Below are 26,645 nucleotides of genomic sequence, written 5' to 3'. Positions count from 1 at the left end.
TTTCAGTTTTTTTGAAAGATGTCGTTTGTCGTTGGTTTGTTATATATATATATATATATATATATATTGGTCTTTTTGTTTTTTTTTTTTGTTATCATTGTCTACATTCTACGTATTTCTGTTGGCTGTCGTTTTTAATTGCCATACTTTGATCGCTATTCTTTTTTTTTTTTTTTTGGTTGATAAACGAGATTTATCATTTATGCGTGCAAAAGCATTTACGATATCTTATATGTTCGCTTGAATGCCACGCGAAAAGTACATAATACAAAAAGGATTTTTTTTTTTTTTTTTCATGGAAAAATTTGCAGGTATTGCATTTTAATTTATTTCAAAGAATCAAAACTCATTTACACCCATCAGTAGCTAGCATGTCTTTAAGAATGAAAAACACAGGAGTATAATAAAAGAAAGTTTATAGAAACCTCTTTTAATTCAAAGCCTAGCTAGACATTGCACATATATAAATCATTCAAACAAGAGAGTCCTTGGGTGACTTCTTAACCTCATGACTATCTTTATCCTGGTGAACCATGCTCTTCACTCCCAAAAGTGGAGCACCATCCTTATCCTTAATCTGAGGGGGGTAAAAATGAAAAAAAAAAAAAAAAAATCAATTATTGGCACATGTCATAATTATTGTACTTCTTCAGATTTAATTCTCAATTTTTTTTGTGGTTTAAATTTATGCCACATTTTGTTGATATTGGCCATTTGAATGAAACAAATCCAAAGCTCCAATCTCTGTGACATAAATTCGAAGGTACCCTTTTTTTGTTTTTGGCATTCCCTTCTTTTGATATGTTGCAATAAAATGAAACAATCTACCAAAAAAAAAAAAAAAGGGGGGGTTGCTAAAGAATGAGAAAGAGAAAGAAAAAGAAAATTACCTGAGAGCCTAAGAGGTCTCCGGATTGTTTCCTTTTGGTCTCCTGTGTGCAGAAATAGGAGTACAGTCCCATCCCACAAACAGCAATAAATATTCCAATTATATTCCTCTCAGTGAAAGGGTCATGGAGTAATGTGTAGCCAAAGCCAAGAACAAGGCAAGTCTTGAGATGTCCCAACACTTGGTATGTCACTGGAGATGTCTTTCCAATCACCAAAAACGTACTAAAGTTCACAGACACCGCAATTATGCACGATAGGATGATGAAGCCCTGCACCAACAGAAAATATTTTTCAACAGGGTATAATATGAAATTTATGAGAATTTTTTTTTACCGAATGGGAACGTTATTTGTAAGTTTTTATTATAACAGGACAATCTCAGAACACGTTTACTAAATTGTAAAAAGGATGTAATGAGATTAGAAATGAAAGTAAAATAATAAGAATGAGGTCTATTGATTCCGTTTCTAGTGTTTATTAATCATTTATTAGCTAGATGGTTCGATGAAAAATAATCCAATTCCCTTCTAATATTTACTAAACTAATGAACGGTCACTTATGACACAGATTTTTATGACATGCCAAAATATTATTTATTGAGCTCTTGAAAAGTGGAATGAAAAAAAAGAATGTAGAGAAGAATACCACAACTATTGGATCATATTTGTGCGCAAAGACATGTTTGGAGGTAAGGTACTCATCAACAAAAGGGCCTGACAAAAACAGAATAGCAGCTTGGAATGGCGATGACTGATATAACAACTGCGTAGAAGACACATTGAGCTTCTTTTGTATTGTGTTTGTCAGCTGAAATTCAACGGTACTTAGTTAAGGACAAAACTCGTCTTATTTTTTATTTTTATTTTTATTTTTTAAATGTTGTGAGTAAATTAAATTAATGTTCATCAAAAAGCTAATTAACAGAATCTAGAAAAGAAAATTAATAAAAAAAAGAGGAGGATACAATTTGTCCAACGCAGGTTGTTACAATGGCTAGAAGAGATAAGACTGTTCCAACAAAATTGAGTTGAAGGTCGGTTACAGAGGCAATGGCAACTCCAACCAGTAAAAGGAAGAGAGAACACTTTATCTTTTGGCTGCAAAGAATCATAAAATAGCAAATTATATTACCTAATCATGTATGTATATGTATATATAACGTTTTGTAGGCATGTATTACCTGAATTGCTTTTTCAGAAAAATTGTTTCTAGTAATACGGTAAATGGTATAATGGCAAGCTTGGTCATCTGCAAAATGAGTAGAACCCTCAATGTGTATTAAGAAGTAATTACATCAAACCAAAAACAAAAAAGAAAAAGAAAAATTCTTTGTTAGGGCGTTGCATTGCTTTTGTCCGGACATGATCAGATCTTTACGACTCACGAGGATTCGTTAATTTTGAATACCTTTTCATTATAATATAGTTTTGATGCCGTCTGATGGTTTAAAACTGTGTCATACTAGTACGTTGTGCATAAAAATAAGACATGTATAATAATTCGATTAATTCGATTGTCGTGCATTATATCTAATTATGAAAAATGAAGAAGGGGGGCAAAGTGAACCTGGTAGAAGCCAACGGAGTTGAAACCCAAGCTCAAGTTGAGAAGACCAATGGAGACACCATTGAGAAGGCCAAAAAGCACCACAGTCTTCATCTCAATCGACTTGTTCTCAAACAGATTCAACCGTTGTGCCACAAAAAGTGTGCAATACGTCACCATCAGATGCCAACTAGTGAGCGTTGTGGCTTAATTCCCCAAAAGAAACCAAAGAAAATAAGGGGTAAATCGGTAACTAGTGAAAATTATGTGGTTGACTATCCGTACTTTAAATATTTAAAGTTTATGGTTCGTTTGGTACGATGATTTAAATCATGATGATTCTAATCATGATTTATGATTTTAGATTCAAATTATAATTCTGAAACCATGATTCAGAATCAGGAATTTGAATCATCTTGAATCAAGAGGGGGGGAGTGATTTTAGAATCATGATTTGAGCTAGTTTAACATCACATCACATCAAATTCTGAATCATAATTCAGAATCATCAAAATAAACACTGATTCTGAATCATGATTCAAAATCACTGTAAATAATTCTGAACTAAAATTCAGAATCATAATTCAGAATTCATTTACTAAACGCACTCTTAGAGTTTGAATTCCCCACTCTTTGAATTTAAAAAAGAAAAAAAAAAAGGTTAAAAGGGAAAATTACCGAATGGGAAGCCAAGATTGCTCATCAAAGCTTTATTGCAGATGACAATAGAAACGGAAGAAGCCACCGAAAGAAAAAGTGCTCCCACAACGCCCAATTGGAACCCCGACATCTCTCCCATCTTCATTAATTGCTATTCAACACAAAGCAACAAACAATATGCAAAACAAACAAACAAAAAAAAGGAAAAAAAAGAAAAAAAAAAAAAACCGTTGTTTGGCTTTCTAATTTACATTAAAAAAAAAAAAAAAAAAACCTTCGATCACTATGATATGTACCTTGAGCAGAAAGTTTGAAGAAATTCCTGGAGTGGTAGGAGCCCTGAAATAGTTCACAACAAAACTCTAGTACTTATATGCTGGTAAACCTGAATAAAAATCCTGATAAGACAAAAACTAAATTTTGGTAGCAGATCAACCTTTGATCAAAATGTAAATATCGGTGGATATTGTACAAGTTGATGCGTAGGAGGGCTCCTAAAACTCCGGGAAATTCAGCGGCGGTTCACCGGCAAGCTTCTCGGAATAATGGCCGGTTCAGGAATCGAAAGAGATTCAGAGAGAACTAGACTTCAGAGCTCAGAGAGAGAGAGAGAGAGAGAGAGAAGGGTTGGCTTGAATGAGAATGAAGGTTTTGCGCCCATTTTATTTTTGGAGGCTTTTATGCGGTTGGTGCCAAACACTAACGGCCGTTAGTAGATTTAGAGCGGGTCGCTCTGGTTTTCCGTTTTCGTTTCCCACGCGTCTCTCTTTCCTTTAGGAAAGTTAACGGCCAATACAAGCAAGACAGTTAAATTCAAATGACGGTTAGTTAAGGTGGCAGGACTTGTTTGAAAGGACGGAAGTACCCTTGTTGTGTTTTTCATTGGGATTTCGTTTTGCGTCTTTATCATTGCGTTGGGCTTATTCGTAAGTGATCTTGAGTTTGATTTGTTGATTATTGACCCAAAAAGAAGCTGAATATGACACTGGAGATGTTTTGATTAGATTGCTCTCAACTAAGAACCTAACACCAGATTACTCTGAACTAATAACCGCAAAAGAAAAACTATAATACATTTTAGTTCAACAAATAAGGTACCGTTCATTTTTATGTGTCTAAAAAAATTATCTACTGATTATTAACGAAGATATGTGAAAAATTATTTTTAAGAAGAAGACATTGTTTTGAATTATCATTTTTTTTAATCTTATATGACGTTCTTGTAATTTAACAGTTTAGAACTATATCGTATTGATATTTTTTTTTTCTTTCTTTCTCATACACTATCATGAAAATCTATTATTTCTAATCTTTTTATAATGAGGATTTTTTTTTTTTTTTAAGAAAGAATTATCTGAGCTTTTGGGAAGGAATAACATTACAATTTTGTGGTCGAAAACATGTCACCCCCCAAAATAGAGATGGATTCCAGTATATTCCTCGATGCACATCAAATTCTTCACGTTTGGGTGGTAGGAAAGGGCATTTTAGTCCAATTTGATCCTCTTAATTAATTTTTTTAATTTAATTTAATTTCGCCGTTATATATATATATATATATATATATATATTAGAAACTAGTCTTATCAAACAAGGCAGGAAGGTGAGATAAGGGTTTTCTTAAATGTGAGTGAGCTGAGTAGAGATATCTGCCAAAGCAAGCAAATAAAAGCTTGCCATCCTCAAACTCAATTGGTGTTTGGTGATGAAGAAAACTTCAATTTCACTCCAAATTTTTGTTTCTTTCTTAATTTAATGTCTTTTGACTCCTTTTTAGCATTACCCACCAGGAATTAATGGTTGGACTTGGAAAAAAGTTGATTTCCTGGCCTAATTAATCATAAGCAGGTGAAAATGGGGGCATCAAACTTGTTAGGATTCACTCACTTTTTGTGGAGAAATAATATATATTAGCTAAAACATCAAATATGACGCAACAAATTCTAAAGTTATTTTCAATTACCTAAAGGGCAGTCCAAATAAAGAAAAGAAATGGAAGAATGAAAAGAACATCAAATCTTTTCATGTTCTTTGTCTAGGGAAGGAAAATTTTATAAGAAATGTGTAAAATGTTTCTGAAAACGGCTTTCCTGGTTCTGTGAAGCATGTGTATAACAAATTCTCAAAATTTAGCGTTTTTCTCAAGTGTCATTTTAGCTCCAACAATCCTCTTGTGAATGATACAAACAGGACGTGGAGATCAAGTTAAATACACGAAGTACTTAAACTTTGAACAGAACTAAAAAGGTTGATATATTTGGCCCGTGTACACGTTCAATTTCCTTTTAGGAGAAAGAGGAAAATAAGATAAAACTTGAGATGAATTAAAATTAATAGGCTAATAGTTTACATAAGTTAATAAATAGGCTAAATTACTGTTTTCGTCCATAACTTGTCTGGTTATGAACTATAACTTGACAAGTTATTGTCCATAATTCACGGTTTTTATCCATAACTTGTCTGGCTATGAACCATAACTTGACAAGTTTGTCCATAACTTATCTGGTTATGAACCATAACTTGACAAGTTATGACCTATTAATTTCTATAACTAAAAATTGGCCTATATACTTTTATAAGCTTTTCATATTGGCCTATTTTCTACTATTTTCCTTTTCTTTTTGACCCTTAAAAGTATTGATAGTCTTTCTTTTTGACGTATTATGCAAATACACTTATCTCATTTCTAATGGCAAGGCATAGAATTAGGCATGTGTTAGGATAGACCATGATATGCCAAATAGTTTTACCAAATTAAAAGAGCTATGAAAACAGAACGTAACGGTTATTGCGGTGGGACAAATTCAAACTCAAAATCTTGTAAAGAAGAATGAGCAGTATCCTACCAAATTACCAATAGTTGATTTGCCAGATGGAAGAATGAGCAGTATCCTACCAAATTACCAACAGTTGATTTGCCAGATGTTTGATCTCATTCGAGTGACATGAAAAGTTATGCTGTTACTGTATACTAAAATATTGTTTTGAAGGTTCTTTCATTGTAGCGTATGACTACTTTGCAGGCACTTTACTTGATCCAGTCCTCTCTAGTCTACGACAATAATTATATTTTGTTAGTTTCATGGTTATTCTGTTCGCTCAATTATGTGGGTCAAGGTACAAAGAATTGTGTGCTTTAAACTTTTTTTTATATGAGTTGGTAAAATACGCAAGTGCAATGGGGCCATTCCACTCATATAAAGGAAAAGTACAAATTTTTTTATCCTGTCTGAGCGCTCACGTATACGCCAATTGTGAAACTTAATTTTGTAGCTTGTGAAACTTCCGCAGAACTACACGAATCACGTTTCATACACAGCACTTTATGGCCAACTTAACGCCAGTTAGATTTACATACATAACTGATGAAAACAGTCAAATGCATTCATAAACCTGAAAAGAAGCATAAACACACACACACACACTTTGAAAAGAAGAAAAACCACCGACATGGACAAAATTCAGATAAAAAATTGCCACTTTCTTATTGTTCCTTTTCAGTTATAAGTTGTAACTTAGGTTCTGTCTAGTGTTAGACAACAGGGAAAGCGTGACTACTAGTGAGGAAGCGTGACAACGGGGAACTCGACACGTGACACGAATTGCAAACCCGGTCACTGACCAGTCTCTGCGTTCTCAGACATAATCAAAGGACGTGGTTTCCAAGTTCGAATGCAAAGTTGGAATATTAAAGTCTTTATGGAAAAGCCACCCTAACTGCTCCCACAAACAGCATAAAAATGCTGCAATAAGACACCCATGACATTTGACAAATGCAAAATTTCTCTTGTATATAACTAACATATGTGAGATACACAAGGAAAAAAAAAAAGCTCAGAAAATAAACTTAAAACCTCGAGCAGAGGCTCAACTAACAAAGAAGAAATTGAATTGGAGTTTTGAAGAAACCCCTCAGGGCCAAAGCAAACATGTACAACGAGGGGAAAAGTCGGATGATATATTAAAATTACTCCTTTCCATTGCGATCAAGGTACGCCTTGTCAGCATCGTTGAGGCGAGATTGGAACTCGGCCCACTCTCTTCGGCATCTTGCTCTAACCTGAATGAGGAACAAATCAAGGGGAAAAAAAAATCAGAACCATTTTGTCACTTTTCTTTGTTTCTATTTTTGGAGACAAATTAATGACAAATTTGAACTCAGATTGATGGAAAATTGGCATACCCCTTCCCAAGGAGCTTTGCCGTCCTCGGACTGGCCCTGAAAATTGACATGTGATGTAGAGACGAGTATGATTGGGAAAGGAGAATAAAAGCAAAAAGGTGAAGAGTCGAATATAATCAAGGCAAAGGAAATGAATGAATCAAATTGACATGACTAATTATATAAAAAATTACAATCATGATATGATACTACGCCTAACTTCTAGAAACCAAATTGTTCCAACTTGCTTGTGGTTGTCCTACCTTTTTTTTTCATAGAGCTCATTCACATTCCAAGGATAACTACATTCAAGAATTATTCCCATGTTTTTAAGGAAGACAGATTATATTTGTGCAAGACAATGCAGAAAGCTCCAAGCCATCCACAGAATTCCAAGTGCAACTCTTAAACAATAGAACCCATGGAAGAAAACTCCAAAACTTCAAACTTATATTGGATGAATAGACTATGATAGCTTTCCAAAGTAAATTAGATCCGGGTTTCACGTTGCATATATTGGAAGAACAATCCAAAATCTACACAAAATCCCTAACCTTCAGGAGAAAAACCTGATTTTGTGTTACATGTTTTATTCACAATAAGCAATAAATTACCTCCTATCAAGTCTTACAGGCTTTATTTCATACCTTAACAAATTTGCTACTTCAATAAAAATTTTGAGTTTTAGTGCAGGTGCAGTTACATTTGCAGTGTCACTAATTTAATGTACATGTATATGCAGACACACAGATGTATTTGCTATTTGTCCGCAAAAACAAAAACACAAGTAGATGACGTGACTTGCCTGGTTCCCAAGAGAAGGTATTACTTGATGAATTATCCACTGTGAATCAACCACACCAATTTTTTCATGTGCAGGCTAGCAAGAGAGAAAAAGAAAATCAGAAAAAGGGAACCTAAAAAGGGTATTTCTTTAACTATGCATTCAGTAAAGTTTCACAAGCAGCTCATCTTGTTTGCACCACTAATAACCAGCTAGGCACTAATGACGCAACTGTGAGAGAACGGGAAAAGCAAACAGGGCTCGGGGGGAATAAAACTTCTTACCTCTACACATCGTCTAAGAGCGAAATCCAATCCCCATCCATGCACCAAATCATTCTGCAATAATCCAAAACATTGAATTGGCGATATAGGAAATCCAGTAAAAAAAAAAGGCACTCAGAGAAAGACAGTATATTTACGTATTATTTCCTAGAAAAAACAGAGGAAGAAGAAAAAACAAACGTACAAAATTTTCATATTCATAGGAGAAAGGCCATTTTTTTGCGCAATGTAAAAATTGTACTGATTTTGAAGTTTTCTTGCCGTATGGATTTTAATGTAGACTTTGGGTAATCTAGCTAAACAACTTTACAAACATGCCATACCTGAATCAAGTGCCACACACAACGCCAAGCTTCCCGAGAAAAGACGGGGGCCATAATTTCCACAAACCTGAAAGATGTACAAAAGGTACTGTTAAGCAATATAAACACTCTTAAAAATAACCATTATAAACACTAAAGCTCAGGAATATAGAATAGACAATTGGTGTTTGTCAGCTTAATGCTGACTAAAGCTCATGATTTACCAAGACTGTTTTCCCAAGAAATTCCACAGGATCATCGCAACAAATCAGAACAATTTAATAAAAATATAGAATAGACAATTCGCAAAACGTAAAAAAAAGTTGGGTAGTGTTAAGTCATATTTGGTAATGGTTACTATAGTAGCAGACTACCAGTGCAGATTTTTAATTAACTGTGAAGACTACGTAGCTGCCTGGACTATTCTAGGACATACACATGCACACCTCAAAAATCATACATGCTTAAGTAAACCTAGTAGTCCTAGTCAACAGCATGCACAGAGAAAAGGAGAAAGAGAGAAAGTTGGGGTACGCTGCACAAGGCGGCAGATGGGGGTCACTACACCAGCCTGGTTTCTCTTCTGTATCCCTGACATAAAAAGAAAATCTAGAATCACTTCTCAATTCATGGCATAAAAATATCTGATGACATACAATACAAGTAAACAAAATAGTTGTAACAGACTCACTTGTGAACTTCTCTGTCACCTCTCCTCTTCGTCATCTGCCATGTCAGTCCATTATTGGGCTCAAGACCAGGTTGCGAGATCTCTAAACCATGTTTCTTAACTAACTCGATGTACCTGGTAAGATGAAGGACCGTCAGGAGAAACATTAAAGAAGATATGCGACGAGAAAACATGAACTATGTCAAGGAAACAAACTTGTTTCCGTTGAAGTGCTCTACTCCCAGATCCTCGTCCCATATGAAAATATATTCATAAGATGCTACAATATCAGGATGCAGAAACCTTTTTGCATACCACCTGCAACACACAAAAAAGTATCACCATCAGAGAAGCTTGAAGAAGTTTAATATAGCAAAAATTATGCAAGAACTCAACAAAATCATGTATGCTTATAGCATCTAGTTTTGGGTGAGAGTTAAATGTACAAAAATAACCATAAATGCTTACCATTTCGTTTGTTTCTTAACACTAACATGGATCGCATTCTTTGACCACTCAAATTGATCCCATTCACTGACCCGGCCATCATAGTGAAAAAGCATAATCATAAAATCCTCAGAAAACTATTACAAGAATAAGAGCCTTTATCAGTATCCTTGACTGTTAGAATCAGATAACACTAGTTATAACAAATAACTGAACTGATTGAATGCCTACCTTTTTAACCGAAGCATCAATGTTGTTTTTCTGGTCAAGACCAACAGTAAATGTTACCAAATACTTTGGCTTTTTCTTGAGATCCTGCACGTTTCAAATTGTCATTAGCTTGAAGGTAAAGCTCCTACCAGTTAGCTTTAAAGCAATAGATTCACGTCATTGCCAAAGGATCAAATTTTTATAACAGGTTCCAACCCTATCGATTTTCACTACCCTAGACTTTTGCTAAAGCTCAAGCTGCTGCAAGATGTCCACAATTCGGAGACCACTGTTGAGCCAAACCTATTACAGCCATTCGTTTACACATACTTTTTTCTTTTTTTGAAATATTGACGGCATTTTCATTCAACCAAATGATTCATCAGTGGATCCAGTAGAAATACTGAGATCAATACCACAAAACATCCATTATGAGGTTAAAGTGGCAGCAAAATTGTTGGCCCAGTAAGTGGCACCTTCAGAGCAAATAAAGGACTTCTGGCTGAGGTTAGACATGCTCTGGCCTGACTTAGCCCAAGCTCATGGACACATTAACTCCTAAAGATTCTCGCTAGTGCTACATTTTGAATATTGAAAAAATTAAACAAAATATTTTGAAGCTCACTACTTCTGCGGTTTTTGCCAAAGACAATTTATATCATACCTCACTCGGTTCACCCCACAATCTGCGCAGGTATAAATCAGATTCTGACACAACAATCCCTGGAGGTAGTAATTCCGCACCGCGAGGATTTGTTGGAACATATATCTTGTAGCAAAAAAACAAAACCACATAATACTTGTTAGCATCATAGTATCATGATAAGCTACCACTTAATTCACTGAATATAAGCAGTGGCAGAAACACTAGGGGATGCAAAAACGACTTAAAAAATTTGAAAAAGAATACATGAAAATGCACAGACAACTGCTTACAATTAGAGCTGAAAACTCATCCAAACAGGAAATTCATTCACAAATCAAATATGCTAACGGAATTCTAGAAATCATCTATTCACTGTCTTTATGTCAAAACATAATATCTTAACTAATCCAATCTGCATTGGAACTAACAATCTATTACAAATAGAAAGGCTAATTGGTTGCAAAATGAATACATGACTACAAAAACAGGAGCAAGGAGACACATAATAACAACAACAACAATAATAACGATAGAAAAAAGTTCCTTAATTCTAAATTGCCATGTTGCAGAATGGAGTGATAAATGTTTGTTCCCAACAGACTTTAGTTGTACTGGTTCAGTAAGTTAGTGAAAATCTATGAACACTTCACTAATATAATTTAAATCTACATCTTCAACGGGTAAAAGATGTAAAGGGTAGTAGTCCTCAAAGTTTTATATTTTCCGTGAATTCAAGGGTACTAGTTCTTAAAGGTTCATATTTTCTGCAAAGACAAAATCAAAGATATTTTGATTACAACATATTACAGAATAATGATAAAAGTTACCTTAGGAACATTGCTTGGTCCATGATCTTCAACGCTTTTACTTGTGGTGGTTTTATGTATGTCAGTGATGGCTACATCAAGAGATGATATAAGGCTTGAAGGTAAGTTAATCTGCGAAATTTAAAACAAATCAAATACATATAAGGGTTCAATTTGGATGAAAATTCCTAATAAGGGAGGCTGACATACCTTAGTTAAAGAAACAGATGGAAATGACATGCCAACAAAAAATCCAAAGACAACTCCCAAAATAGTAGTGATCACAAGTCTGGCACCATCACTTGATTTTTTACCCGGTCCACTGCCGTAGAAAAAAATTATTGGGACACTTCGTAAACTTAGCCGCAAAATATAGTAGCAAACTGTAAAGGTTTTGGCCTTTGAGAGAAGACACCCTATCAACAAAAACAATAAAAGGTATAGAACTGACTCGTACCTGCGGTGTAAGCTCCCCATTATAGTACAGTTGTGTTATCTCCGAAATCAACCCAAAAGGTGACACTCCCAGCAAAACCTCAACTCATTGAACAACTTCTGAAACAAAATATTGCATTCTCCGGCTCCAAAAATGCAAATGTGATCTCTGGCAGAGTACTAGGCGTTATCCTTCAATAGAAAATTGGGATGAACAGCCTGAAATAAATCGAAAACCAAATCCATTTATCCCCAGTAAATGGTCCACAGTAATGCACACCAAATATCAACATAATCATGATTAACCATAACCCAGTTTGCAGGAACTTTAGTCAGGATTACCAACATAACTCCAACCAACTCTAAGACCCCAATTAGTTGCTCAAAAATTCATATACCAACAAGCTTTAATTTAGTCTTTTCCTGATAATTGATCAGGAAACAAACGCTGAAAACCTCTCCTCCAAACGTGCACCGCCCGATATCATATTAATTACCCTCAAGCTCAACAATGTCCTATGCAAGAAGAGTCCTTTGCTTGTAAAATTGACAAACCAAAAAAAAAAACGAAATTAAAAAAACACAGTTTCAATTTTCAAAATCACACAACATTCTCGACCAGTTAACCAAAGCAAAAAACTAGCAATAAGAAAACGACCAAAAAAAAGTACGATCCCAATCAGCCCATTACAATGGCGACAAAACAAATGCAAAATCAAGCATTTAACCAATTGAATAAATAAAAACAAAGCGAGCACCTCGAAGAGTCGAAATTCCCACCATATACACGGAATGCAAAACAATGACAGTCACAATTGAATTCAGAAGAGACAAAATCACGCTATTTTCTCACGAGTATCCGATGAAATCCCACAAAAAAAAAAAAAAAAAAACTGTTCTTCTAGACTCTAAACCAGAAAATTTGGAGCGAAAAACACGATACAAATAAATTACGTAAAACAAAATCATAAGGAACAGTTCGGGTTCGGAGCTTACGCGCTTTTCCGATCGTATCGGATAGAGAGAGAAAGGAAGAGAATGTAGGTAGAGAGAGAATAACAGACCTGGATTTTACCATCAACGGAGATGAAGAGAGGAAGGGCCTGATTCAGGTGGTGAAAATAAGTAGGTGCTTTGGGGGTGTAATTTCTTAGGTTGACCAAATTGCCCTGCCTTTTGGTTTTGAATTTCGGCCGTTTAAACGTAGTATGGAGTGACACGTGTCGAGAGTGCTTTTTAACTCTTTTTTTTTTTTTTTTTTTTTTTTTTGAGGGTGTTTACATTTGGTGAGGTGGCATGGCATCAGACGGTTGCAACGTGAAATCGACATCGTACCAGTTTGCAAGTGTTTGTACTTTTATGCCGGTCGTTTTTTGAGGTTTCCTCTCATTGGGTACCCTATTGAAGCTGCCACTCATCGGAAGCCACGTTCTGATCTTTTTGACGAAACTGCCGCTTGCCGCTTCCGTATTAAATAAAAAAAAAGTTGAATTCCAAATTCTACAAATGAAAATTACACAAAACTCTTTTTTGTCCCGTTTATTTCACCGATTTGAGTTTAGAATTTGAGTTTTGTTACAATAAAAACTTTCATAAATAGTCACTTCTAACTCTTTTACTACAGTAAGGCCTCATTCATTTCACCGATTCAAGTTTTCAATTTTAAGTTTCTACAGTAAAAAGCTCTCAGAAAATGTCACATCTAACTTTTTTTACTACAATGAAAAGCTCTCATAAAATGTCACATCTCAGTTCGAATTGAAAACTCGAATCTGTAAAGTAAACGAGACCTAAGAAACTCTCACATAAAGTCACATTTCAACTCGAATAAGCGAATTAAACGATATGAGATTTGATTTTCTATCAAAACAACAAATAGAGATTTGATTTACTTACCAATTTTTCGGTTCTTTTTTTTCATTTGATATTTGAACTCTCTTAATTTTTTTTGTTTACACTATGATCTCGTTTATTTCACTGATTTGAATTTTATTACAGTAAAAAACTCTCGTAAACAGTCACATTTAACTTTTTTGCTACAGTAAAAAGCTCTCACATAAAATTACATTTCAACTCGAATTAAAAATTCAAATCAACAAACTAAACACGCTATATATTTTCTTTTAAAATGGGAATATATTCTAATATCAACTTGTATGGTCTCTAACTATAGAAAAATGACAATCTGTTCCACCAATAAAGTTTAAGGAGAATAAATAAATGTATACTAGATTCTAAAATTGGACAACTAAGGCATCGTTCATTTCGCTGATTCGAGTTTAGAATTTGAGTTTTGCTACAGTAAAAAGCTCTCACAAACAGTCACATCTAACTTTTTTGTTACAGTAAAAAACTCTCATATAAAATCAAATATCAACTCAAATTCTAAACTCGAATCAGCGAAACGAACGAGCCCTTACCAATGTTCAAATACATATACCTACTTAGCAAAACCTCCATAATCGAAATGGAAAAATATGATCAATAGAGAAGTATAGCACCAAAATTATATAAAACACCACCAAGTATCAACATTATTGGTCTTAAAACAAAGCATAAACCAAAACAGAAAAGAAATATTTTGACTCTTGCAATACGCAAAAGAAACGGGTGAAAACTGAAAGATGAGGATTTTATTATATTTTTTCCCTTTTCTTACTTTTTGAGTGAATACAAATTTCTCCATTTTTCTGGGAAAAATATATATCCTTAAATGCGTTGTTTGAACCTTTTCCTTTTAAACTTGTCAACCCAATTATTTTATTATTTTTTTTAATACGACATTCGGACTTCAAGAAATGAAATTATCAGGATTTGAATCTTGGTGAACACACACACTCACATATCCAATAACTTGTCAATCCAAATTAATATTAAGGAATCTTTAGTTTTTAGATTCGATTAAAATTTTTCAAAAGGAATTTAATAAGCAAGTTATTGGTTTTTATTTCCTAATTAATAAATTTTCCTCATAGAGATATGTATCTACTATCCACATCGTCATGTACAGCTATTCGTTAACACATACTCAGTAATATTAATCTTTTTTATTAGGAAAAATTGGTAATTAATCTATGACTAACTAATAATTATCTTATGTCCCAATCCCATGGTAGTTTGTGTATGATTACCATTTATCCTCTGAACTTGTATAACTTTAGTAATTTGTTCTTTAAACTTATATGGCTTTAGTAATTTGCCTCATAAATTTTGACAAGTTGTCCTCTTAATTTATAAAATTATTGCAATACATCTCATTTTAATGGTGTTTGTGTTAAATTAATATCGAAAAACATGTTCGATGAAAAATTATCGACATCCAAATTTTAACGATGATTATTGCAATTCCTTAACTTTTAGTTCCCTAAATTTAATAAAAAATTTGAGCAAATTTAATAAAATTGGACACATTGAAATGATTTTACAAGTTCAAGAATTGATTGTCAAAATTAAAAATTTAAGGGATAATTTAAATAAGTTCAGAGACAATTATACTAAAAACCCATTACTTATTAGTGCATTATAATGCAATACTTGCAGTACTTCAACTTAAAATCATTAGTCTGTTGTTTCGCAAATGCAAGTGCGACCCCCAAGAAAGCGGCTTTAGAACCCACATTCTTCAAAGTCAAGCTCACTAATAAATCAACATCTTTTTAGTTTTAGCTACACCTACCAGAAACGCTTTTGAAGTACAAAAGATCTTAGCTAATGCAAACAAATTGGTGAAACAGTTTTTCCTAGAACAATTTTGAGGGTCACTGGGTTAATTTGGATCTCTGAAAGAAACAACAACAACAACAACAACAACAACAAAAAAAACTAACTGAACATTTTGCTTTCCTAAGTCCCATCTATACATGTGTGTTTTACCTACCACTTTTTCAGTAGTGAAATCCTAATTTTTGACACTTTTTCAGATGGGTGTTTTTGGTGATCAATCGTTTTCTGTGTTGCTAATTGGTAATCAATCACATGAAAAACTATCATATTCATCAGGCAGCCCAACTGTATAACCATAATAGAATATGCTCAAAAGTTGCATCATATTTAACTGCCTTGATGGACTTTTTGTTGCTTAAATTTTGGTAAGGACTCTGTGTTTGAAATTATTTTTGTTTTTTACATTTTTTGAGAAAACAAAATGAAAACAAGAGATAAACACCGTTTGACATAATTAAAGACAAAAACAGAAATGAAAATAATTTTTTAGTTTAGTGTAAAATGAGAGAGAAATGAAAAACGACTTTTAGTCATTTTTCATTTTTTATTTCCGTTTTCTCCTCTCTCGAGCAGTGAGAGAGAGAGATATTAATGAATTTTTTTATACCGAAAATAATTTATTGATAAAATTACCAAACGTATTTTTAAAAATAATTTCAATCTGAGATTAAAAATATTTTCATTTTTATTTTCATACAAAAAATAAAATCATTTTAGAATGAATTCTAAATGCACCCTATACTTTGGAGGACATGTGAAGGTTTCAATCGAGCTTGCACTTTTGGGAAAAGCAGAACACAGATTCTGTTCCAATCCATGAGGGACTAAAAACACGTCCCATGTTTTCTCATAGACCAATACAAATAAATCGGATATGTTACAAGTTACAAAATATCGATCTCGATCTCAATAATAAGATTCTGGCAATTATGGTTTATATATATACTTGATTTTATACAAAGTGTATCTGTTGAGAAGCTAAAGATTACTAATTAGAAGTTATATTAATGAGGCGGATCTCCGGAAAAAAGCTGCTGCTAGTTAATTGAAATCCAAAAGAAATTCGAAAAACAAGTGATTGAGAGTAAGTTCTCAGATTTTTTTGTTGATCTTCAAACCTGAAAGTAACAATATTCTTGTTTAAGGAATTGTCAATACTCCCCCAGTTTGTAAATGGGGATAAGTCTCCTATGTGCCATCGTTACGGGCCTATGTGCCAATCGTAACCTGCCGAAAACCTAACGTAATTCTCTTATATTGAGTCGTAACAGTTACTATTTTAAAAATCATAAATTGTTTTTAAACATATAGCAATAAACGATTGTCATGTACATCTGTCATGAATAATTATATGAAAAATATTAAAAAATATATCAATAAATGACTGTCGTTTTTATTGTTAATATCGGTTATTTTATCATAACCGACTGTTGTTTTAAACTTGAATAATATTGTCGTAAAAAATTACATCTGTCATGTTCTTTTTTTGATAGACATCTCCAGTCATGCATGAATATTTGTTTGGAGCAGTACATGACAGTGTTTTATTTACCGTATGCTTAAAACTGACTTCTGGTTTTCAAAATAAAAACTGTTACGACTTAATACAAAAAAATTATGCTAATCATTTAAACGGTTACGCTAATCTTTTTAACCTTTCATGATGAGAGAAATTTCACCCATAAAAATGGTGAGCAACCACAGAAAAAGCGCTTGTTTAAATAGACAATTCAGCAATTCAAAAATTAAAAATAAAGAAACTGCCCTATCAAAAGATGAAATTTAAAATAAAGAATCTAATCATATCTCAACATTCTGAGATAATAATATCTAACCCGGAGCCTACCAAAAAGGAAACTTCAAATGCTGTAAAGTAAATCTTCTTTGGAAATGGTTTCTGCTGTCCGGTTAACCAGACGCAGGCAATCCGTTAAACGATTGGTTTTGTTCTGCATAGCCGTTGCATCATGTACATATATAATTTAGAACACGTGTTTAAGAAATGCGCCCAAGCTCATACTGGATAGCGGTCATGTCTGATCGAATTGTGCGGCGTCGGACTCATGATGATATGAGTGAAATTAAACCTCCCCTTTTTTTTTAAAGTAGAATTGAGTTAAAATTCCTTTTGTTCTGTTGGTAGACCTGAACTTTCTGTTTAGTGGGATGGGTATGTCATGTGCATGGCTGATCCTGTTTTTTACAAGAGAAAAAAAAAAAAAAAAAAGATATGCATATAATAACTTATTCGTTGTGGAGATCATGTCATACGGCATAGTACTGTCGAGTTATTAGTGTTGTCTGATTAGTTTTTAGCTATTGATTATGGATTAAGAAATGAGCCTACTTAGTCCAATATCTCTCTTAACTGAGAACCCTTAAGTCATAAAGTGAGAAAACTGAGAATTATACACTTTTACAACTCAACCATGAGTGTGAGTGAGATACCATTGAAATAATAATAATAATAATAACTGAACTTTTCTAATCTTAATCCAATCAAATCTTTTCCTCTCATCCCAGACCACTTATCCCCACATTGACCTGCCTATATATGTAAAACAAGCCTAAACACCAACCTCCTAAGAATAATAACAACAATAAAACAAAAACAATTTCCTTTCTTTCCCTTTAAAAGAAGAAATGAATATAATGAATTACACAAACATTAACATGAGGAACTGATCAGAAACTGGCACAGTTTGTTGGAAGGCCCGTTTGGTGATCAACAGCCACAATCTCAGTGGCATTGTTGCATCCAAGCACATCCTGGCCCAATTTAGCCCCGGCAGCCTTGATTCCCTTAAGAGAAAGTGGCTGGTTAAAGAGGTTCAACGATGGAAGCCTTGAGGCCGGAGGCAATTTCCCATTTGGCAAAAAAGCTCTGAAGTCCTCCTTCAACAGCGGCACCTCGAAATCAGCTTTGTCGTGCCTCACAACGTTGTCTTTCGCGCTGATATGAGCCCCCGGCTCCATGTGGTTGGTTGAGAAGCTTGCCTGGCTTGGGAAGTTGGGGTAGAGGCTGACATAGCCTCTGAGGTACATCATGTCAATGAGGAACTTTTTCCATGAGGCCTGCCAGCCATTCGTTCTTGACTTGGGAATCTGAACCGGGTTTGCCTTGGCGTCTTCGGTGAACCTCATGTTCATGTACACATAGAACTCTCTCCACTGTTTTGGGAAGAAAACTGCCCCCCAACTGCAGGGTAACTGGTGGAGATAAGGTGTGTTTGGGTGGATTTTCTTGAAGAATTCGGTTGGGTTCCATTTAGGCCTCTCTTTGACAACTTCAACGATTCTAGGCGTGTAAAGGGAGATTGATGAGAGCTCAGGGAGGGAAACTTGGGGGTCATAGTGGTAGGCTAAGAGGGCATATTTGATCCATAGATAGTAATAAGGAGAGACTTCGATATCATCCTCCAGTAAGAGACCGAAATCGTCGTCAGATGAGGGGTACCAACTCTCACTCACCGCTCGAATTAGGCCTCCTTGGACGATTCTCCTTCTCAGAGTTTTGGCTCCATGAGGCCACTCAAATGAGCTCACTACTCTAATAGTTGCCTCATCCACTTTGCTGTCCATGTTGAAGCTAATTCCAATCTCATCACCAACATAGTAGGCGTTCTTTAGAGAGTTGAGAAGTCTCGTCAGTGACTCAGCTCGGTTTTGAGTAATGATGTTGACCGAAACCCGCATGCGGCTCCAATCTGCACGTGACCAAATTGGCTTATTAGATGAATTATAAGGACTTGTTTAGTTCGCTAATTTGAGTTTTTAATTCGAGTTAAAAATATAACTTTACGTGAGAATTTTTTACTGTAATAAAAAAATTACATATGATTGTTTCTGAGAGTTTTTTACTGTAACAAAACTCAAATTTTAAACTCAAATCAGTGAAATAAACGGAGCCTTAATAGATCAACACCATGAAAGATAAGGGGGCCTGAAAAGTTCACTGAATTAGGAAATTGACTTAAAATCCCTTAATGCATTTATAAACAATATTAAGCATAGTACAAGGACCACTCAATTATAGAATATAGCCCATGATATTTTGCCTTATGGATCTGCTAAATCTGACACCTTGTTGCGTTGTCAGATTTACCAATTCCACTCCTACACTTTGGCATTAGAAATCCGCACGTAAAATGGTTGAAATATTTTTGTTTACTCACTAAGAGTTACCTACAGGAACGTAGCCATACTTTTAATTCAGTGGAGCATAAATAAGCATAAAATTTATAAATTAACACAACATAAAAATAAAATAGTTTTTCTAATATTTTTTCACAATAAAATTTTATTATGTAAGGTTCACATTATAATTGTTCTCCACGAGTTCTCATTTTTTAGTACGATTGCATTATAACTTCATTATCAATGTTATCAAAAATGTCTTTCATTAATATTATAAATATATTTTCAGCTTGTAATTCTACCGTGTGAATTGGGAAGCAAATTATCAATTAGAGCCTAATAAAAAACCAGCAAAAAGAAAAATTAGAGCCCAATAAAAAAAAATTCAAAGAAAGCCCAAAAGTAAAAGAGCAGGCTTTCAGAAAAAAGAGAGAAAAAAAAAAAGAAAATAGTATAAAATAGGCCAATATGAAAAGCTTAAGAAAGTATATAGGTCAATTTTTAGTTATAAAAATTAATAGGTCATAACTTGTCAAGTTATGGTTCATAACCAGATAAGTTATGGATAAATTTATCAAGTTATGATTCATAGCCGGACAAGTTATGGACAATTATGGACAATAACTTGTCAAGTTATGGTTCATAACCATACAAGTTATGGACGAAAATAGTAATTTGACCTATTTATTAATTTATGTAAACTATTGACCTATTAATTTTAATTCATCCTAAGTCTTAACTTATTTTCCTCTTTCTCTAAAAAAAAAAAAGTGTCATGAGTATATCAATGGAGCACAAATACGAAAATAAAGGCGATCACTTCCCTGATTCGAATTTGTAATTTGAGTTGAGATGTAATTTTATGTGAGAGTTTTTTACTGTAGTAAAAAAATTAGATGTAACTTTTTTGAGAATTTTTTACTGTAATAAAACTTAAATTTTAAACTCGAATCGATAAAGTGAACGGGACTAAGTATAATCATAGAAGTTATAAGAGAGTTTTTTTCTTTCTTTTTTTCTTTTTTTTTTTTTGCTTTCTCAGTGCCCCCACTGGTCCCAACGTCACTCCGTCTACGGTTGCCTAGTATCTGAATAGACTAAACTACAGACTCTGCTGAAATGAAAGTATACCGAACCAAGTAACCAACCACCACAAAACAAGCATTTTACATTATTTTACGGTCCATTTTAGTTCGAATTAAAATGTGATTTTATATGAGAATTTTTTATTATAATAAAAAAAATTAAATGTGATTATTTTTTAAAATTTGTTACTATTGTAAAACTCGAATTATAAACTTAAATCAGTAAAATAAACGATATCTAATTCTGGATGATGACAATCAGTGAGTTTTCCATACTCTACAATTATGTTACCCCATCTTAAATAAAATTGAGCAAGAGAAATGTAAAGTTTTCTTACTTGGCAAGGCTGTGGATCGCAGGTCGGCCATCCAAAGTACCTTTGACACAGAAGGCCGTGGCAAAAGAACCAATGTAGTACCATTAGAGTCAGTCTCTGAAGCCATTTTCAGAGCTTTCTTCACATTGGGATCGATGTCAGCCACAGTAATCACCACACTTGGGTTGTGAATCTTGATCAAACCTTTCACGCTCGCATAAACTGCCTGTACAACCGGAACCTCAGAATTCGATATCCCCGAGAGAGCCCCCACGTCAAGATCAAATATCTTAAACCTCCTCTCCTTGCAAACCACCTTAGGCCACTTGAGAGCGGCTGCGGCCTCTTCACAAGGGCAGAACTTGCCCCCCGCGACCGCGATGTAGGCCTTCTTGCCGGCAGTCGCTCGGAACTTGTCAAGAAGCGGTGAGAGGGCCTTGACTTCATCAACTGAGTGGGCATAGAAGAGCGCATCAATCTTCTGAGGGTACATTGCGGCCCACTGTGTGATATAACCGGTGGACAGCGCCTTCCACCATTGGTCGTCCCGGACTTGGACAACGTCTTTGAAGATCACCGTCGTTTCGGAAACATATGCAAGCCTGTGTTCACTGTCACCCCATGTTTCCTTGTCGTTTGCATCAACTGGAAGAACAAACGACCCTGCGTTTCTGTACTTTTGAAGCGTGTAACTGCATGTTTTTGTTACGAATGGTTAAACGTCAGAACTAAGACGTTAATAAAATTAGACGATACATAAAAAAAAAAAAAATAAAATAAAATAAAAAATAAAAAAAAATTATAGTAACAATTGCATTAGTTAACAGCTCTTTAGTATTCTCTTCATGGTGATTTTGAAAATGGAATTTTTGCTCGTATTTTTTGATCCGATTGTTGAAAAATTAATCTCTGTTAAAACAACATTATCTAACAGTAGTAAAAAAAGACAGTTCCTGCCGTTAAAATTTCTTTTAAAAATAACTTTTTTAAAAAATGGTTTAGGCAGAATGCTGTTTCTAATTTTTAATATGAAAGGGTCTTCTTGAGTGGGTTTGGTAACAAGCCTATAATCTGCATAGTGCATACCACACTAAGTTGCCTAATAGTCAGCTCTAATCATGGATTTGAGCCTAAACTTCTTTGTTAGAAAATGTAAAATTCATTATGTTCAACTAGTGATACAGGGAATCTTGAAAGGGACAATCAGGTTCCAAGAAAGTTGCTTTGTTTCTTAATCACGTACTAACAGACAAATCAGCGGATGAAGAAAATCAATAGTGGAAAGTACTGGAAGAGCATTAAACCCTTCTAAATAGAATATATCATCTTAAAAAAATTAATTATTTGCTCTGACAAGCAAATGTAGAGCGGAAAAGCTGACTGCATTGTTTAGAATTGAAGTTAAAAAAGATTCTTTTTAAAGATTAGTTGAATAAAGTATAGTCTAATCAGTGTATAAAGCAAGTTATCAATTTAGTTTTCTAAGACGAGTTTTTGCCGGATGAAGAGAACTCAAAACCTTCTTTGACTTCCAATTAAGGTAACAAAATCAGAATATTGGGTTATTATTTATGACATCAAGACCCCAAATCCTAGTGTAATTGGTAAATACATGAAGACGGAAAAAAAAAAGTAGAGCTTATTTTAACAATTTGATTCAAGTTACTCAAGATATTAACTATTTCCCGGTTGACTCCAACTAAACAAGTTTAAACTCGCTTTATGAATAAAGTAAAAACTTAAAAGTAATATTGTTATTAGCCAAATTTTGTAACTGGGATATGATCAATAATGAGAATAAATTAGGACATACCTGAGGTGAAGGTCTTCTCCAGTTGCAAAAGTGAAAGGTGTCTCAGTGAAAAGAGTCCTAACAAGATCTGCAGACAAAAACCAAGAGCTTGAAAGGAAATCAACCTGCACAATCTTATCAACTGTGATATCATAAGCAGGATCAGGCAAGTAGAGCCCGGCTTCCTTGGACCGGAATTTTCGGTAGCTGGGGAAGGTGAAGTCCTTCTGCCTAAAGGGCAAGATCCTCCCAATACTGCCCAAAACCGCATTGTGGTACTTCTCGGTCCCGGCCACGTGTGACAAAATCTGCAACATTGTCTTCCCAGGAATCATGTCATCATCAAGGATGTACACAAGATCAGCCTCGGTCTGCAAAGCCATTTGGAACCTTCCGTAGTACTTGAAATCGTAGCTCGAGCTGATGAAGCTGATCCGCGAATCGTTGTAGCTCTCGACGATTCTCTTGAGGGACATTTCATTGGGGCTCCCAAAGGAGAGCACCCAAACATGGTGAAATGGAAGTGTTTGATGAAGCAATGAATCCAATTGAGCACAAAGAGTTTTCCTCTTGAAGTGGTTCAATATGACAGTGACTTTAGGCCTATAATTAGGACCTCTCAAGTCCCACTTGGACTTCATTGCCATGAGCTGAGCAAGAGTCTCTGTGCCTACTGACTTGCTTTGGAAATCCAACACCTCATTGTAAAGCTCCCTCTTGATCTTGATCATCGCCGCGTCGTTGGACTTCTTCTGCGAGAAATCGATCTTTTCGTGCTCGCAAACTTGGGATATCGGTAGGATGGGGTGGATTTCAGATTGAACTAGAGAGTTGGCTGACTCTTGGTAGTGACCAAGGACGTGTGGGGTGATTATGAGGCTCTTCCAATTCTGAGCTATTCTTGTTGCCCATGTGAACTCCGGTTTGGTTCTTAAATCTATGGTAGGGCTCATGTAGTAGAGAAGGAACGTCGCGTAAACCGCGAAAGCGAATTGGAGACATGTAAGGAAGGTGACAAGCCTGCCTGACCCACTTTTCTGAGGCTTAAACGTCTTGGAGTTGGCCTTCCCAGTACCATTGACATAGTCGTTAAGCATTCCTTCCAAATAATCCCCGCTTCTCATCCCCGGATGCCGTTCTAACCCCATCATTCGAAGCTTATTTAACCTGCAAATTACAAAACAAAACCAAAAAATTCATGACTTTGTGTTATAATATTATACTGGGAATTGCAAAACCAACGTATAACAATATGAATGGAAACAAGTTTCATGTTTTTTTCGGAGGAGTTCCATTATAAGCTTGTAACTTACCAAACCCCACCAAGCTTTAGCTAATTATTACAAGCCAAAAAAACAAAAGAATTTCAATGTACAGCCACGGATTTTCTTCAAATCCTGCGGTCTAAGTTCACGTTATATGAGAGTTCACAAGAGAGAGAGAGAGAGAGAGAGAGAGAGAAATTTTTGGAGAAGTTGGTAAGAGAAATAGTACAAGCTAGGTAGGATTTTTGAGCAAATGGTCCTATGTGTGAGTGTGCTTATATATTATGTGTCCATGGAAAAAGAGAGAAAAAAAAGTGCCTTAAAAAGCGTATAAGGAGTAGTCCCATGAGAAAATGCATCACAGGAGTCACATGGGCAAAGAGTTAAGAGTTGACGAGTCCAAGGATTAAACAAATATATATATATATATATATAATATAATATAATTTTATAGACGAACGCGTTAGCTTCACTATGGCTCATATATAATTCATACATTTCCACCCTTAAAGACACCAATTTAAAAGCCGGCTTTGCTGCCGTGGAAAAGGGCTACCCTTGCGTTTTTGGCACTCTCTTTCTCTCTTTCATATCTCTTACTTCTCTTCTCCTTTTTATTTTCTTTTTAATCAAGACAAGAATACAGACCAATCAAACCCTCAAAAGTCTAAAAATTATTTTTCTAATATGAAAATTTTTTAACTGGTGCTGATTTAAATCGAGTCTTATACAATATGAACTGTCAGATTTGAATCACGTGGTCATGACCTATTATATCTAATGAAGTCATAGAATATTTCCTTTTTTTAATAAAAAATCTTAATTAATTAGTACTTAATACCCAAATCCCCATGATTAATTCTAATATTCTATAACGCAAAAAAAAAAAGTTGTGTATTAGTAAAGCCTTAAATTTGTCAAACCCCGGTTCCCAAGAGGTATACTGTATGGTATCCTTTCTAAAAAAGTATGTCCAAGCGTATGCACATGAATTAAATTTAGGGTGCGTTTGGTTGGTGGGTTCGTGTCATATTTCAAATCATAATTCGTGGTTCGTTATAATATTTTCTCTTATGAAAAACACACGTAAAATAAAAATAGTTCTGAATTTATGAACCAAACGTCCACTAAAATTCACGCCAAAATAAAAATAAAAAGGACAACATAGAGGCAGGTAACACTTGATACCTTGATTAGAAAGGAAATGAATTAGCAAAAGATATTTGGGAAGCTAGCCTTTCTTGTAGAGCAAAACAAGCTATAGCTAAAGCTAAAAAACCTCAAGCTCACACCACCTCGGAAATAGTACTATTGTCGATCGAATGGAGTACGAGATGCCACGTGTATTTGCAGTGAATGAAAGCATTGTGTATATATATACACACACACGCACATGTATATATATATATACATAAATATTATGTAAAAAGAATTAGTATTATGAAGATTACAAGTACCGGAAAAAAAAAAAAAAGAAATTTACATACGTGTAGAAAGCGTTTTGACTTTCTTGCATGATACTGATCAGATACCAAGTTGAAGATCTCAGCAATCTGGCGTAATGGCTTTTCGCCCAACTTAGACAAGTTGAAGGGTACATACGTGTACATATACGTGAGTCAGAAACTCGTTGGCAAAATCTGAAAATTGTACAAAATAAAGGAGCATGGTTTTTGAGAAAAAAATGGAACAATGGAATGGAAGAAAAAGTACAAAGAAGAAAGATCAATAGGGACATGGGAAACTTCTTCCCTATATGAAATAAGGTCAAGTCGTTATTTTGTAGGTGAGTTGCCATTAGCGTTATTGCAGATTTATCTGAGAGATTAGAATTAAGACAAAGACTTAGTTTGATATTGTTTTTTCCTCCCAAAAATCAGCTTCTACTTGTAGCAGAAGTTGATTTTAGTATTTGATAAATATCTTCAAAAATAATTTTTGAAATTTTTTTTAAGAATCTACAGTCAAAATCAAAAGCAGCCTAAAGACAATTTAAGTTTCTAGATTGTGCGGGAATTAACGTAGTACAATTAATGAAACTTTCATAATACCCATAATACCCCTAATGAAATTTAAAATTTACAATTTTCTTAATTTAAAATTCATACTCGTAATATAATATAATATAATAGTAATATTGTAACAAATAATATCATAATTATATTAATAACTCTAATATTATTATTTTATCGTATACTATGATATTATAATAATATTATAATTATTTTAATAATATGATATTGTAATTATTATTTTATAATATATTATATTTTATATTTTATTGATATAATTATATTTATTATATTAATAATATTACAATAATATTATTACATTATATTATATTGATATAATTATATTTATTATATTAATAATAATATAATAATTAAATATTAATATAATTTTATAATTCTAATATTATTATCTATTATAGTGTATTACACACGTTATGGTTATATAATATATTTATTTAATATAATATAATA

The 26,645-nt window shown here is 34.1% G+C and overlaps 3 protein-coding genes across 5 annotated transcripts; all 3 read right to left on the bottom strand.

The window, feature by feature from the left end:
- Positions 1-372: 372 nt before the first annotated feature.
- Positions 373-3,574, bottom strand: LOC21391432 (UDP-xylose transporter 1). Its single transcript, XM_010091667.2, has 9 exons — positions 3,534-3,574; positions 3,394-3,436; positions 3,116-3,248; positions 2,459-2,643; positions 2,073-2,140; positions 1,857-1,989; positions 1,538-1,699; positions 891-1,160; positions 373-577 (listed from the first exon to the last, which is right to left on the bottom strand). Exons 3-9 carry the CDS (start codon positions 3,240-3,242, stop codon positions 473-475), a joined length of 1,050 nt encoding a protein of 349 aa, XP_010089969.1. The 5' UTR covers positions 3,243-3,248; positions 3,394-3,436; positions 3,534-3,574; the 3' UTR covers positions 373-472.
- A 3,248-nt stretch (positions 3,575-6,822) lies between these two features.
- Positions 6,823-12,945, bottom strand: LOC21391431. Of its 3 annotated transcripts, none has more exons than XM_024161327.1 (15): positions 12,908-12,945; positions 11,866-12,062; positions 11,619-11,730; positions 11,430-11,540; positions 10,621-10,725; positions 9,978-10,061; positions 9,768-9,883; positions 9,516-9,617; positions 9,321-9,434; positions 9,164-9,220; positions 8,651-8,717; positions 8,328-8,381; positions 8,065-8,139; positions 7,281-7,316; positions 6,823-7,157 (listed from the first exon to the last, which is right to left on the bottom strand). In XM_024161327.1, exons 2-15 carry the CDS (start codon positions 11,883-11,885, stop codon positions 7,065-7,067), a joined length of 1,146 nt encoding a protein of 381 aa, XP_024017095.1. In that variant the 5' UTR covers positions 11,886-12,062; positions 12,908-12,945; the 3' UTR covers positions 6,823-7,064. The 3 variants fall into 3 exon arrangements, with proteins under 3 accessions (XP_024017095.1, XP_024017096.1, XP_024017097.1); XM_024161328.1 differs by lacking the exon at positions 12,908-12,945 and adding an exon at positions 12,840-12,859; XM_024161329.1 differs by lacking the exon at positions 12,908-12,945 and adding an exon at positions 12,186-12,198.
- A 5,132-nt stretch (positions 12,946-18,077) lies between these two features.
- On the bottom strand, positions 18,078-24,370 carry LOC21391430. Its single transcript, XM_024161341.1, has 4 exons — positions 24,211-24,370; positions 22,919-24,064; positions 21,127-21,797; positions 18,078-19,273 (listed from the first exon to the last, which is right to left on the bottom strand). Exons 2-4 carry the CDS (start codon positions 24,046-24,048, stop codon positions 18,252-18,254), a joined length of 2,823 nt encoding a protein of 940 aa, XP_024017109.1. The 5' UTR covers positions 24,049-24,064; positions 24,211-24,370; the 3' UTR covers positions 18,078-18,251.
- Positions 24,371-26,645: the final 2,275 nt, after the last annotated feature.

Source organism: Morus notabilis, unplaced genomic scaffold (assembly GCF_000414095.1).
Source record: "Morus notabilis unplaced genomic scaffold, ASM41409v2 Scaffold922, whole genome shotgun sequence".
Taxonomy (NCBI): Eukaryota; Viridiplantae; Streptophyta; class Magnoliopsida; order Rosales; family Moraceae; genus Morus; species Morus notabilis.
Note: the sequence above shows the minus strand (reverse complement) of the source record. Positions and strands in the feature narration are given on the sequence as shown.